The 16087-nt window shown below is 37.2% G+C and overlaps 1 protein-coding gene across 1 annotated transcript; it reads left to right on the forward strand.

The window, feature by feature from the left end:
• Positions 1–2974: 2974 nt before the first annotated feature.
• LOC131859259 (G-type lectin S-receptor-like serine/threonine-protein kinase At2g19130) lies at positions 2975–5380 on the forward strand. Its single transcript, XM_059212851.1, has one exon. The coding sequence runs from the start codon at positions 2975–2977 to the stop codon at positions 5378–5380; it is 2406 nt and encodes an 801-aa protein (XP_059068834.1).
• Positions 5381–16087: the final 10707 nt, after the last annotated feature.

The following is a 16087-nucleotide window of genomic DNA, read 5'->3' on the forward strand; positions in this document are numbered from 1 at the left end:
CTGTGAGAGGTCATGTGGAAAGAAGCACTTGACTCAATTAGCCATACATCTTCTAATGCATGGGTTGCCAAGGCAGTGAAAAAGGCATCTACATCATCTTGAGAGGATTTATTTGAATCAAAATAAGAGGCATTCTTGTTTTTCTTTTTCTTCTCCTCTTTACAATCTTTCCAAAAATGACCAAATTTACTGCTATTCCAGCATTTAGCCTTGAACATTTTACTAGGAGACTTTGATTTACCCTTCTTGTCATTTTTCTTGCCTTTCTACATCGTTCTACCATGAGAAACTAGGGCCTCCTTAGCTATCTCATATGATTTCCTTTGCATCTTTTTAGATAACAACAAACCATCCACATCCTCCATCTTGAAAATGGTTGTTGTGCTTCTGATGGCCATCACAAGTTGATCCTATGAGTCTGGAAAAGAACATAACAGGAGAATACATCTGTTTTTATAATCAATTTTGTCACCAACAAAATTCAATTGAGCAACGAAAATGTTGAATGCATTCAAGTGATCTACAATAGACCCTCCTTCCTCCATCCCCAAAGAATAAAGCTTCTTTCCTAGGAATTAATTATTTACCAAGTATTTTCCTTGATAAATGTCACCAAGCTTTTTCCCAAGTGCAGTTGCAATCTTGTCCTCATGGACATTCACGAGTACTGAATCAGCTAGACAAAGTCATATCAAACCCTTATCTTTCTGATCCATTTTATCCCAATCATCCTCCCTTATATTTTGGGGTTTTGTCGAATAAACTATGACCCATAGATCTTTGTCCATAATCATGTACTCCATTTTGAGTTTCCACAACTCAAAATTGTTGCCATTAAATTATCCATCTCTATTCAGATGAATTTGCTTTCCATATCAAACCTGTAACAAAGTTATGAAATCTTCCTCTGCAAAACTCTCACTGAAACTAGATCAGCACAAAAAATCTGTCAACCTAACAACAATAGCAAAGCTGGCCAAGCTCTGATACCAATTGAAAGGAAGCCTACTTGTAGAATAATGCTTCCAAATCCTAAATCTAACAAGAGAGGTGATGCAAAGATTTCTTGCAAAGTTTTAAACTATTTCAAATTAGATAAACACTTATAAAACTGATTTAACAAATAAAACCAAACACCAGATATACATGAGAAACCCTTTCAGGAAGAAACCCACACTCCAAAAGCTAGACTCAATTGTATTATCATCAACAATGGTTACAATGCAATGCACATAGCCAATTCTTTTCAGGAGTAGCTACAATTGAGATTTCAAGAACAATTTGGCAGCATAACAATGCCTTAGAAATAATCAACCTGTCTCATATAAAAAACAACTAAGGCATCAACATATTAATAGAGCTCATCAAAGAGAGGTATGTGCCCATGGTTTCCAAAACCATCTTCAAATCCCAAGAGGTAAGTTGTGTCACAAGAAACACCTTGCTAATCCAATGACATGTTGCACATAGCAACTTCCGAAGCAACAACACCTATCTCTTCCATAATGGTCATCTTGCCAAATGTAATGTAAGTCCAACATAGAAGTTACCATGACCAAATAGGTACCTTCCTTACCTCACACCACTTGTCAAAAGTGAAATCAAACCATAAATGTAGATTGCCAAACTATAACTCTTCACGACTCTTCCACCAAACTAGATACCGTAATAGCCACAATAGAAATTTGTCATAGTCTCAACATAGCAACCTATGACACTAGTTTCCATAAAATTTAGGAATTCCAAAGTGAGGTAAAAAAATAAAACAAATAATTAAATTAGCATGTTTGGACTCTGAGGTTGAGACACCTTAATCCCAACACCCATCATACGAAGGAGCTGCCCCTTTCAAATGTAGAGGAAGATTGACATTCTAGAACTATCTCTCCAACTCTTTAAACAATTGTCATTGCTCTTCGAGCTAACATGATCGATTTTGTAGACAAAATTTCAGTGATAAATTTGTTTACCAACAAGGCATTTTATAATGACATCATGAGGTTAAATGTAATTGCATGAGTGTACCAACAAAAAATCTCATCTTTTAGCTAAAAGTTGACAAGCCTAGTGATTGTCTTTATGAGATTGTTTACATGTGTTGAGGTTACTGTTTGAGGAAAGTGGAAACAAAGAACACTTTTGTGATTTAGGAAGGAAGTTCTAGCAAGGGAATGGATATACGCAAGAATATGTGTTTATTTACCTAGCTTCAAGAGCAAATTAAATGAGAGAAAAAAGAGACATGGGAAAGGAATTGGAAAGAGAGATAATTTCAAGGTGAACCTATGAGTAGACTATGCTTTTTCACCTACACCAAATAACTTGAAAAGATTTATGAAAGAGATAAATTTATATAAGTGGAGAGGAGAGAGAAACACAAAGGTTAAGAAAGAGAAAAAGAGAGAGGATGGAAGGAGGTAGAAAGTTGAAAAGTACTTTATATAATTTTTTGTTTAAGATGTTTCAACTTAATAGATTAAATTTTAAACATTAAAGAATATACATTAGTTGAATTCCAATTATTCATTGACATACCAATTAGAGACCAAGGTTACTACTTATTAATATTATAAATTAAATTTTCATTGGAACATTCAAAAGAAATTGCCTTCATGTATATTACTAGTAATATGTCCATCTTTCGTCCGGGACAAAAGACAAGACTTATATTTTACCTTAAGCGTAGGGTTTGCGTTTAGAAGACCAGCTTGCGTCTGCGATAGGGTCAAATTGTGCATACGACAGAGTGGCCTCTGTGTGCTGTCAAATTATTTGTTTGTTTGATTCAGAGTTTAGATATCCCCCAGCGTAGAATATTTGGAAGGATGAAAATGGGCACTATGCCATTCAAAGAGGTCCCGAAGTCATTTCCGTGTGATGAACGGCACTACATCGGCCATGTTCATTCATTCCGTAGCCTGTTCGTTTTCTTTTTTCTATATATTAAAAAAAAACAGATGCTATGGTTATCGAAATGGCGATGAAGTATTTGGTCCTCGCAATTTCTATAATCATTGCATTCAATAATTGCACTTCATTAGCACTGCATGGTGGGGATACGCTTCTAGTTGGAGATTCGCTCGCTGGAAATCAGACAATAATGTCAGAGAATGGCACGTTTGTTTTAGGATTTTTCTGTCCGAGTGGAACGAATAGTTGGTACATTGGCATCTGGTACGCACGAATGTCTCCGAAGGTCATAGTTTGGGTGGCTAACAGAGATAATCCTGTCAGAAGCATGCCGGGAGTCCTGAAATTTTCAAGCCACCGTCGTCTCAGAGTGTTTGATAGAAAGGGCCGGTCATTGTGGTCGACTGCTATTGGTCTGAAAGGATCGCGGGCAATGATAACCGAATCTGGTAATTTCATTATGCTGGGTCACGGTCACAACAAGTCTGACATTGTTTGGGAGAGTTTCGCTCACCCGGGAGATACATGGTTGCCTGGCATGAGGATGTCGAAAGGCATGAAGCTAACTTCGTGGAAGAGTTTGGCGGATCCTGCAATTGGGCTGTTCTCTTATGGAATGGACAGGTCTTCAGGAATGACGCAGATGGTGATGATATATAACAACAGTGTTCCATATTCGTCAAGTGGAGAGTGGACTGGCAGTTATTTTACCAAAGTTCCGGAGGGGAATGATAATAAGATATCCGAAATGATTTGTGAGAGGGTTTCTCCTTCAAGATTACAGTTTCATTTCAGAGTAAAGCCGTCAGGACATATCCTGACAGGGCGAATCCTCTTAGACGAGAATGGCGAGTTAAAAGTTTACCTCGCGATGGATGATGGTACTTGGAATCAGATATGGTCGTCACACCGAGGTCAATGCAGTCAGTTTGAAATCTGCGGGGCGTATGGACTGTGTAATGCCAATGATGTGTGTAGTTGTGTTGAGGGTTTTACACCCAAGAACGGCTCTCAAGGTTGGTGGTCGAGTGGGTGTGCTCGACGAAAACCCTTGCAATGCTCTGTCGAAGCGGGCACAACAGACGGCTTCGTGGAATCCAAGAACCGATACTTACCTGAAGAAGAAGCTCTCTCATACAACAAGGAGCCAACAATAGAAGCCTGCAGGACTGCTTGTCTCAACAATTGCTCATGTACAGCATTTACTTTCATTATTTCTGACCTACCAATCTGTAGGCTCTGGTTAAGGGATTTATTCAAAATGCGCGTTTCATCTGAGAAGTATTCCATTTTCATCAGGCTGGCAGCTTCGGAGTTGCCGCACTCGACATCAGAGAGAAGCAGCAAAGCCCCTGTACTTCTCTTTTTACTTCCCTCTGCCATTATTTCTGCTGCCCTTTTAGCTCTCCTCTTGGCCGCATTTATTCTGTGGAAACGTCGAAGACTGCAGAAGAAAAGCGTGGAAGAGGACGTACCCATCTCTCTCAAAACGTTCACTTACAAAGAGCTGAGAATTGCAACCGAGAATTTCAAGCATATGCTGGGAAGCGGAGCATTCGGGTCTGTGTTCAAAGGAACTCTGCCAAACAACACGCTTGTGGCCGTTAAAAGATTAGGGGGTGCTGCAGGAGCAGAAAAGCAATTTCGTGCAGAAATAAACACCATCGGGAGAATACAACACTTGAATTTGGTAACGCTCTATGGATTCTGCGCTGAAGAATCTCGAAGGCTACTGGTATATGCCTACATGCCCAACGGCTCTTTAAATTCCTCTCTCTTCTGTGAAGAGGAAGAAGCAGAGAAGGTGTTGGATTGGAAAACCCGTTTCGAGATCGCACTGGGCACTGCACGAGGACTAGTTTATCTCCATGAGGAATGCAGGGATCATATCATTCACTGTGATATTAAACCAGAAAACATTCTTCTGGATGGTGACCTTCGCCCGAAGATAGCCGATTTTGGGTTGGCAAAGCTGGTGGGCAGAGATTTCAGCCGTGTATTGACGACCACAAGAGGAACTCGGGGTTACTTGGCTCCCGAGTGGATCTCGGGCCTTCCTATCACTCCAAAGGTGGACGTTTACAGTTTTGGTATGGCGTTGCTGGAAATGATATCTGGTCGTAGAAATCTGGACTTGAAGTTGGAGGAGAGCAGATTCTACTTTCCTACCTGGGCTGCATCTCAAATTCAGAGAGGAAACATAATAGGCGTTGTGGATGTAAGGATAGCAAGTGAGGCGAATATTGAAGAGGTGAGAAGAGCCGCTGTGGTTGGAGAACTGTGCATTCAACACGATGAAAATATGAGGCCGAGCATGGGTGAAGTGTTGAAGATACTGGAAGGGACGATCGAGGCTCCTACGCCACAAATCCCGAGGTCTCTACAGCTACTGGTAGATCAGGTAGAAGACGACGACAATAATATGTCTGCTCATCTTCCTTGCATATCAAGTGGTTTTAAGGACGTCTAACGAAATTAATGAAATATTACATTAGATATAGTCTAGATGCTGTGTGTTCGAAAGGACGAATACTATCTTTATGTTGTAATTTAAGAAGTATTAAAAGTGTGCGTATTTTAATATCTTGTATGTTAGACAAAACTAGAACTATGAGATATTATGACATTATGATTGAGATTTGATATCTTAATTGACTTAAAAGAAATCATTTGTATTTTTTATTTAGAAAAAAATATGTTTTTATTATTTTCTTTTTAATTTCTTGTCTTTGGGATGTATATTGAAACTTAATAGAGAGTATTTTTATTATTATGTTGAAACTTATACATGTTAAATATCAGTTTATAATTTCATTATTCTTGTATAGTTTGACACAATTTTCAAAGTAGATTGTGATTAGGATATTTATTTTGAAAATTATAATATAAGAGATTAATTTTTATATTCTATCTGGATTATTGATGTCTTACTTTTAATAATAGGTATTATATTTTTAAGGGTCAAATGTCAAAAGAAAACAATTATTTACATAAAAATGATATAAACTAAATTCTTTCATTTTTATTGAAAAGATATTAAAAAAAAAACAATTAACCATCTATGTCCACATTTTTCGCCTTAATTTGTTGTCATCATTCACATTCATCTTTCTATTCATGTTATAAAAGATATAATAGCCCTAAACCTATCTTGCCTTCTAAGAATGATAACCATGAATACATAGTCTAAAATAAATCAAACTGAACCACAACAGCTAAGAATAAACCCTGTTTATATGAATAAAATTCCTCTTTTCACAATAAAAATATAAGAACTCTACTATAAGTAAACCAAACTAAAATAGACCAGTTGAAATGGAATTATAAATGAAGAGAATGCTATATTGCTAACTCTACATCAAAAGTATGATTTCTTTCTATTTTCTTAATTAGACGGGGAATACTTTTTAATGAAATTCCCTTGCAAAATAGAAATTACATTTAGCAACAACAATCCTTTTCATCCTTGTTCTCATTTGTATATATATAATCGTTCCTTGTTCAAATATCCTATAACTCGTTATTGCGATTTCGTTTTTATCAAACATACAAGACTTGTTCAATTTTCTTCCGTCTTCTACTTGAACGGATATCCAAGTATTTTGTCTGGCCACAAAAGACTTGATGACTGATGGACGTAGAATACCTTAGCAGTCTGACTGCCAAACATATCAATTACATTAAAGAACATTGCGCATTTGGTTCCCTTAAATCGTTTTATTCCCAGCTCAAGTACCCTTTAATTCAATTTTGTTCTCACCAAACATAGAAGACTTTTTTTGTTCACTTTGATACGACGGGTCTCTTCCACTGGGATTGATATCTATGTCTTTTGTCAAGCCACACACAAAAGACTTGACTTTTTACAGTCATACGTTTGTTCTATCTTAAAAGTCTGAGATGCAATAGACAAAATTGCAGATTTGATGGATTGGAGTCTGCGCGCTATGGAATGCTATTTTGTTTTGATTGACAGTACGAGCTTCTTCTTACCGTGTTCGAGGTGAGATGCGCACCCGCATAGAATACGTTTCACGAATAATGCGATGCAAAGTAGGTTACAAACTTAGAGGTGTGCTTTACTACTACTTTTTAACACTCTGGTAACATCTGTTAAGTTCATCTGACCTTTGAAAATAATGGCTCAAAGAAAACTTTTCGACTCATTTACGTTTGATTGACGACGCTTCTTCAGCCTCTTAGTTTCTCTATTAAAATTTGGAAACTTCTTTCCCTACATATTTTAAATTTCTGTACTTAAAATAAAAATAAAACTTGGGCACTTTCTTATAGAACGAATTTAGAAATGTGTTTAGCTTTTGTATAGAACTAGAACATGAAAATAGACCGTATGGCAAGGATTTGCCATGATAGGTAGGCCTTGAGCACACCAAAATCTCTTTGTTAGAGGTGAGTGATGTAGGTGTCATATGGGACACCGAGGAATAAACATTAAGTGCAAGCTAATACTACTTAATACTAGGGACCTATTTACAACAACCCACAACATAAATGTCTGGCCTCAGGTCAAGAGGCCTCTGTCAATTTTTCAATAGAACCTAATGTAAAGCCAGAAGAATTTATGGTTCTCAAAAGCAACTCAAAATTAGTGCTAGGTACCTTATGCCACAACTCAATTGTACATCTACAACCCAATCCAACCCATCTAAATCCCATCAATGACCAAGTTGGCAAGTGCGTCAACATCTCCCTTTGCTTCTTGATATGCATGCGTGATGAAATAAGCTTAAAAAATTCCTAGAATCTCCACAGCTCTATCCTTTAGTGCAGGCAATTTCTACTTTGGGTATCTCCTACTCTTATTGCATTTACCACCAATGTGGGATCTCCTTCTACTTTTAGTTTATCTATGCCAAGGTCCTTACAAAAGATCAAACCTTGAATCAAAGCGGGCAATTTAGTCATGTTATTGGTGTTACATTCTAATAGCGCAACCAATCTTCCTATGTCCTAACCATCCAGAAATCTCACTGTGCAACTAGCTCCCAATACACCTAGATTACCCGTGGAGGCACTATCAAAGTTCAACTTAAACCACCCATTTGTGGAGGTTACCAAACTACATGGGACCCTAAGAATTTTTCTCTCTTAGCACCTAACCCAACAATGGAGGAGTTCTCAAACCTAGCTAAGCCAATCTTATTTTTCCATCTCAATTAGTGAAAGAGGATTGTTTCCTAAAGTGCAATACTAGCACGCTATTAATGATTTTCACTAGTGTTGCTTCCAACTTGTTTAGGGAGGAAGAAAGTGGCATCTCCTTCTCTTGGAAGATCCATCTGGTTATTTCCTTCTAAATCTCCCATATTACCAATGGGGGGCATGCAATCCATATGCAATGAAAGAGCACCAACCTATGCACTATTGGCCAACCTTTGAACAAAGTGACAATGTCAATGGGAAGGGTTGTGACCCAATCTAATTTGGCACATAATTGTTGGAGAAAATATTATTTACTCATGTTTAAGTCCAACTTAGGAATTTATCATCTATTATTCCATGCTGCATTTTATGTTTGTAGTTGAGTAGTTGATTGTGGTTGGCTTCTACTTACCCTCACATCCTATTGAGACACTTGTTCAGATGTTGTGTTCTCTCATCTCCCACTCTTGCCTATTAAAGAAATGATATTGTACATTTGTAAAGTAACTCAACAATATTATTTCATTTTCTAATGCTACATTTATCTCTCTCTTTTTGTGGAAGTTGTTGAAATTGTGATTCTAGCTTAGGAGGTTGCAAAATCCAACAATTACCACTTCCAACACTCTTGTGAGAATGGGCATCCAAATACAAGATGGTCAACCAATTCCTCCTCCTTTCGACATTGCACACATTTAGAAAGGACCTCAAAACATAGTCACCTAAACCTATTGGTGTCAAAATATTGCTCTAAAGAAAAGCCTAAAGGAAAACCCATCCTTAGGCATATAAAATTTACTCTACAATAGATGGGCCAAAATATTTGATCTTACATCCAAACCCAAGTTGTTCACTACCCTAGAAATGGAACAAGTAGACATTATGACAATAATAGGTACACTTTTCATGACATTAATGACGGCGGGCAAGGGTTTCCAAATGAAAACGATAGTGAGAGTATTTTGTTTATACCCTATTTCTTCATTTTGTCAAACCCTGAATAATAAAGTAATGAATTTGAAATCCATTACAAATGTGGACACATAATAAAACCCGTCTGCCAAGTCATCATTAACTGCCCAGTCAGCCAAAGACCTTGAATTGTCTGCAACAGAAACCATATTATCATAATAACAAGATGTCAAGTCGACATAATGTATTGAAAATACCGGCATCACATTATAAATGTGCTTAAATTAAAGATAATCAATATTTCCGGTGCCGACAAGCTCTAAGATATGCGTAATAGGATATTCATACCGGTGGCACACAAAGTGTTATGAAAAATGTAAAAGGTGCCAAGAACACTTAAAAGGTGCTTAGTGATGAGAGCCAATAAGAACTATTGGTGTTTACTAAAACATGAACCCACACAGCATGTGTAAAACCATAAGTGTGCCAATGTATACCTGAAGCAGTGTGTCATGAACCAAGTAACCTTAACCACCTGTAAATGAAGGAACCACATCTGCATATGACTAAATCTTCATGATGTCAATTTCATTGTCAAAAAATACAAGTCCTTTTTGTCATCAAGGACAAGTACAAAGGGCAACAACGGGATTATATGCATCTCTGTTTAAACCCTTGATATACATGGGCACTCTTCTTGTCCGTCACATCTTCTGTTTAAAACTGCCCGTCACATCTTCTAACCATAGGTCAACCTTTTCTGAATCTGCTAACTCTATGGACAATACTATTACAGCTGATTTTTTCGCTCTTCTCCGCCATTTCTACGCAGATATATTTCACAGTATGAGCGTTAATATATTTTACAATAGTATAAACTATAGATGTTAATTTTGTAGAGAAAGCTTTCATGTATATGTCTCTTCTTGCAGATGATGGACCTTTCTCTCTTTATATCTGATTTTTTCCTCATTTAGCTTTTCATCTTTCTCTATGTGTTAATTAAAATAAGATTATATTATCTTATTCATTAAACGAAACTTCCCAAACTGAGCCCATTAATCTTACAAAACTCAAAACCAATTCCCTAAAGACCTTGAAGATATCCTTAATCTTCTCTCGAGAGATGAATTGTTCCTTTGATTCCTCACTCATTCGATTCCTCACTATTTGACTTGTTCCAATTCCCTCTAAATATTCACCTTTGATATCTTCTTGTAATCTATCTACAAAATCTTATTTGGAGATAGTTGCTCTCATTATATTGTGAGGATTTTGAATTGAACTTCTTATGCTAGAGAAGTAAGCATTGTGTTAGGAATAGTATTTTGAAGGCAATCTTCTGTCAGAATCATAGGAAGGGCATAAAAGTGGAAAAATGGATCCATCAAAGTACCGTGCAATGCAAAGAGTCACTCCAGACTCTAAGTGATGCGCCTGAACAAATTACTGAAATAATATAGTTTGGAGCCATAACAAAGTGAGGAGCTCCGAAAATGGGTGAAGGAAGAGAAGCACATGAGCACCACATCATTATAGAAGCAGACAATATAAACCCTTCTTGAGTGATTTTCAATTTGTCTTCCAGATTCCAATGGCTGAAAATCAATGGTCAACATTAAAACTGATCCGAGACGCACCTGCTTGTTATTAAATATTTTAATGTGGAATTAAACATTTCAGTAGAGAACGGCTGTAAATCATAAAGCGAGACAAACTTTTCATTTTAGAATAATAGTGCGATTCAATGTGAAAGTGCTGAATGTATTTGTCTTATTTCTTTGTATGGAGATATACAAAATACTTTGAACTTTATGAAGTATTAGCAGCTACGAGCTGCTCATACACACTTTTTATGATCACAACATTCATCTTATTACAGTATATTGGGATCTATTATCACCGAGCTATTCATCCTTATTACAGTGCTTTCTGTAAAATTGTTTAATTATTTGCCCAACTGAGGGCGCTGCGCTTGCCAAAACAAGAACAACCGCCCAAAACATAGCGGCAAATTGAACAAGCTTTGGATGAGTCTCCACCCACCTCATAAATTTCACAACAATTCGGCTTCTGTACCAGCTATTAACATCACTCTTCAATTTCATAAACTTAACTTCATAAGCGAGAGTGAAGTTAATTCCTTTGCACAGGCTATTGAACAGGTCAGTCGCTTCCTCATCACTACCAATGGAGCACTGAATTACTCCCTTCTTCCTCAGCAAAGCCACGTCCTTGTCAGATTCGATCAAACTATTCATCAGAAACACATTCTCTGAGATAACAGTGAGTTCTTTTTCTTGGCAGACGTCCACAGCCATGAGGTTCTTGAAGATCATCTCTGTACCATCAGATACCCATATCACAGGGAGAAACAAAGTCTCTCTCTTTTTGTCGAAACGGAGTTCCATGGCGGACGGAACTCTCTCGTACGCCTTGAACTTCATTCCTTTATTGTTTAACTCTGTCGCAGAAGCCCGAGGGATTCGATTATCAGACTCTTTTCTACGATCATGGAGTGTTCTACGAGGATTAGAGCCATCGAAATGAGAATGATGACGGCCCTCTGGTACTGTTATATTAACATCCTGGGTTTGTTCTTCGCCATGGGTAGTCTCGGACTCATTCACAATGAAATAATGAATAAATCTCAAAATTGTAGAATTTTGAACCTGACCTATCCTCTCTGAGCCAACTGATTAGCAAACAATAACAGCAAAAAGAAGAAAACACCAATATCTTTATTGAAGCTTAATTAAAAAATTACATAGAGGCTGTATATATAAAGAATTTGCAGTTTAGAAGAATAAATAATAACTGCAGTTCTAAATATATTCCTAGCTTTGCATGGAAAGCTACTAAGGCTCTCAAACAAAAAAAAGCAAACTACTCCCTAAATTAAGAATACAATAAGTGCATGCACAACATGCTTTATTTACTAAAAACAAACTCATGCAAAAAGCAAAACTAAAAATAGTCCTAAGGATTCATGCATGTTGGAGTACATGCTTTATTTGCATGAATAAACAAAAAAAACTATTAACTAAAAATAGCTTATGCATGGTGATGAATGGATAGCTTCATGTCCAAACTGGAGTTGCATGGAGCTGCATGCTAGAGCAGCATCACTTATCAACATACTCCCCCTTGATGCTAAGAGGGCTGACAATCTTATCTCGTAGTGCTATAAACTGAGCTTTCGCAACCGCTTTGGTGAATATATCTGCTAGCTGATCCTGGGTGTTGATGTGCTTCAATTCGACATCCTTCTTTTGCACCAAATCTTGTATGAAGTGATATTTCAAATCAAAATGCTTAGTTCTGCTATGATGAACCGGATTCTTAGCTAACTTGATGGCACTCACATTGTCACAATAAATTATTGTAGGCTGAATTTGTTTTTCTCCAATTTCTTCCAAAACTTTTCTGAGCCAAAGAGCTTGTGTACCTGGTAAGGTAATTGCAACATACTCCGCTTCTGTAGATGAGAGGGCAACAATACTTTTCTTTTTTGAGCGACCAGAACCAAAAGAAAAACAATTTTCAGATGTAGATTTACAGTCATCTATACTACCTCCCCAATCTGAATCACTAAAGCCTACAAGATTGAACTTTTCAGAAGGGTAGTAATGAATACCAAAACTTAAATTCCCATTCACATACCTCAAAATCCTCTTGGCTGCCTTCATATGTATTTCAGATGGATTTGTCATATACCTTGAAACAAGTGAAACTGAATAGGCAATATCAGGCCTCATGTGGATTAGAAACATCAAGCTCCCCACAATACTTCTATAAGTTGTCTCATCAACTAAATCAGCACCATCATCTCTACATAACAAATCTCCATGAGCACTTGGAGTGGAGGCAGGGTTACAATCAGTCATATTAAATTTCTTCAGCATATCTTGTGCATACTTTGATTGACAAATGAAAATCTCATCCTTACTTTGATAAACCTCCATTCCTAGAAAATATTTCATTAGACCAAGATCTTTCATCTCAAATTCTTTTATCATAGCAACTTTGAATTCATCTTTCATCTTAGAACTACTACCCATATACAAAAGATCATCAACATACAAACTTATGATGAGAATATTAGTACCTTCTTGTTTGTAGTAAAGGGTAGGATCGCTCTTACTTCTCTGGAAGCCATTCTCCTGAAAATATCCATCAATCCTGACATACCACGCTCTTGGTGCTTGCTTGAGGCCATACAAAGCCTTCTTCAACTTGTAGACATAATTATCTTTTCCTTCCACTTCAAAACCTTGTGGCTACTCCACATACACTTCCTCTTCTAAGTACCCATTCAAGAAGGCACTTTTCACGTCCATATGATGTATGCTCCACTTCTTCTGAGCTGCTAATGAAATCAGCATTCTTATGGTCTCTTGTCTTGCTACTAGTGCAAATGTCTCTTCATAATCAATTCCATACTTTTGTGTGAAGCCTTTAGCAACTAATCTTGCCTTGTGTCTTTCAACACTCCCATCACTGTTAAACTTGGTCTTGTAGACCCATTTGGTGCCAATCCTTTTTTTGTCATGTGGAAGTTCTGTTAACTCCCAAGTATCATTCTTGTGAATGGAATCCATCTCTTCTTCCATGGCTTTCACCCAAACCTCATTAGTACATGCATCTTCAAAACATGATGGTTCAAATTTACTTGGCTAATAAAGCAAAATTCACTGTTTCACCTACTGGGTTTTCTTCATGTACTTTATTTCCACTCCTCTAGTAGATATCACTCAATCTCCTTACTTTCCTTGTAGAACTTGGAGAAGAAGTTGGACTTGAACTTAGTACTAAAGAACTTGATGAAGGGTTGCTTGGTGGAGTTAAACCATTGGATATAGAAACCATCTCTTCTTCCATGGCTTTCACCCAAACCTCATTAGTACATGCATCTTCAAAACATGATGGTTCAAAATCAACCTTGGCTAATAAAGCAAAATTCACTATTTCACCTACTGGGTTTTCTTCATGTACTTGATTTCCACTCCTCTGGTAGATATCACTCAATCTCCTTACTTTCCTTGTAGAACTTGGAGAAGAAGCTGGACTTGAACTTAGTACTAAAGAACTTGATGAAGGGTTGCTTGGTGGAGTTAAACCATTGGATATAGAAACATTAGTTGGCTGTTCAAGATCAATATCAGCAATTATATCATCATTCAAAATAGATTTTGGCTTCTCAACATGGCCTTTTTTATGACCGTAAACTCCCCCTTCATCAAAAATCACATCTCTTGAGAGAATAAGCTTGTTAGTGAGGGGATTATACAATCTATAAGCCTTGCTTTTCTCACTATACCCAATAAAAATACATGACTCACTCTTTGCATCTAACTTCTGTCTATTCTGATTTGGTACATGCACATAAGGCAAACAACCAAAAACTTTGAAATGATTAACATTAGGCCTTTTACCATACCAAGCTTCATAAGGAGTCATCTTTTCTAGTGTACTAGTGGGGCTATGGTTGAGGATGTACACCGCTGTAGCAACTCCATCTCCCCAATAAGAATTGCTCAATCCCTTGGTTTGTAACATGCACCTTTCCATTTCAACCACAGTACGATTCTTCCTTTCAGCTACTCCATTCTGTTGAGGTGTGTATGCAGTAGTAAGTTGCCTCTTGATGCCATTAAAATCACAATAATTTTGGAAAGCCTTTGAGCAAAATTCTCCTCCACGATCAGTCCTTAAACATTTGATCTTGCACCCTTTCTCATTTTCCACAAGGGCTTTAAACTTCTTGAATGTATCCAAGGCTTCATCTTTGGCCTTCAAAAAATATACTCAACAATTTCGTGAGAATCATCAATAAAAGTGATGAAATATGATGACTTACCCAAACTCTTAGTCTGCATAGGACCACATATATCTGAATGAACAAGCTGAAGTGGATGATGAGCCCTCCATGCATTTCCCTTTGGAAACTTTTCTCTTGCATGCTTTCCTTTAGCACAACCTTCACAAACGTCCTTGTGTTCCTCAACCTTGGGCAAACCAGAAACTAATGCATGTGAGGTTAGAAACTTCAAACTATGAAAATTTAAATGTCCATACTTGAGATGTCATAACCAACTTGAATCCTCATAAGCCATATTTGCCAAACTGTTGTTATGTTCACCAAACCTCAAGGGGAACATCCTATTTCTTGTCATAGGAACAACAGTGATCACCCTATTATCCTTATTCTTATCATAGATAGTACAAGTCTTATTCTCAAAGACTAGTTTATAATTTTTCTCACATAGCTGCCCAACACTTAACAAATTGTGCTTCAATTCTAGAGTATAATAAATATCATGAATACTCTTTATACCTTCTTTTGTTGGACCTCCATAGCTCCTTTGGCAGCAACCTCCAATGATTTATCATCACCAAGCTGGATCTTGGATTTGAAACTTCCATCCTTTGTTGAGAACAACTTCTCATTCCCTGTCATATGGTTAGAGCATCCAGAATCTAGGCACCAAACATCTTTACTAGTATTTTCACCCTTGGCATAAGATAAAAATAAGTGATCAGGAGGATTGTCACTACTTTCTTGAGCATAGTTAGCACGTTTACCTTCTTTCAATCTACATTCTCTTTCAAAGTGGCCATACCTGTTATAGTGGTAACATTGAACATTTCTCTTATCAAATCTGCCTCTACCTCTTCCTCTGAAACCACCACTTCCTCTTGAGCCACCTCTTCCTCTGCCTCTTGAAGAATTTTGGCTTTGCCCTTTACCTTGGCCTTGATTGATTTTGGCACTACTGCTGCTTGCATCTTCATTTTTTGTGATTAGCAATTTAGAGGAAAATGCTTTCTCTACACCTTCAAAAGAATCTTTCAATCTTTCTTCATGAGACATCAGGGATCCAACCAATTGATCAAACTGTAGTTTTGTCAAATCCTTGCTTTCTTCTATGATTATTGCTACATGATTCCATCTGGGTGTCAAAGATCTCGACACCTTTTTAATCAAAACTTCATTGCTTACAATTTCTCCAAGTGTAGCCATTTTATTGACCACATCTTTGACTTTGACACAATAATCATTTATACTTTCAGCTTCTTACATCTTCAAATTCTCAAACTC

The sequence above is a fragment of the Cryptomeria japonica genome, chromosome 10 (genome assembly GCF_030272615.1).
Source record: "Cryptomeria japonica chromosome 10, Sugi_1.0, whole genome shotgun sequence".
Lineage (NCBI taxonomy): Eukaryota > Viridiplantae > Streptophyta > Pinopsida > Cupressales > Cupressaceae > Cryptomeria > Cryptomeria japonica.

What these genes read in the sequence shown, in the direction of transcription:
- LOC131859259 (XM_059212851.1), top strand. Translation starts at nt 2,975, where the DNA reads ATGGCGATGAAGTATTTGGTCCTCGCAATTTCTATAATCATTGCATTC.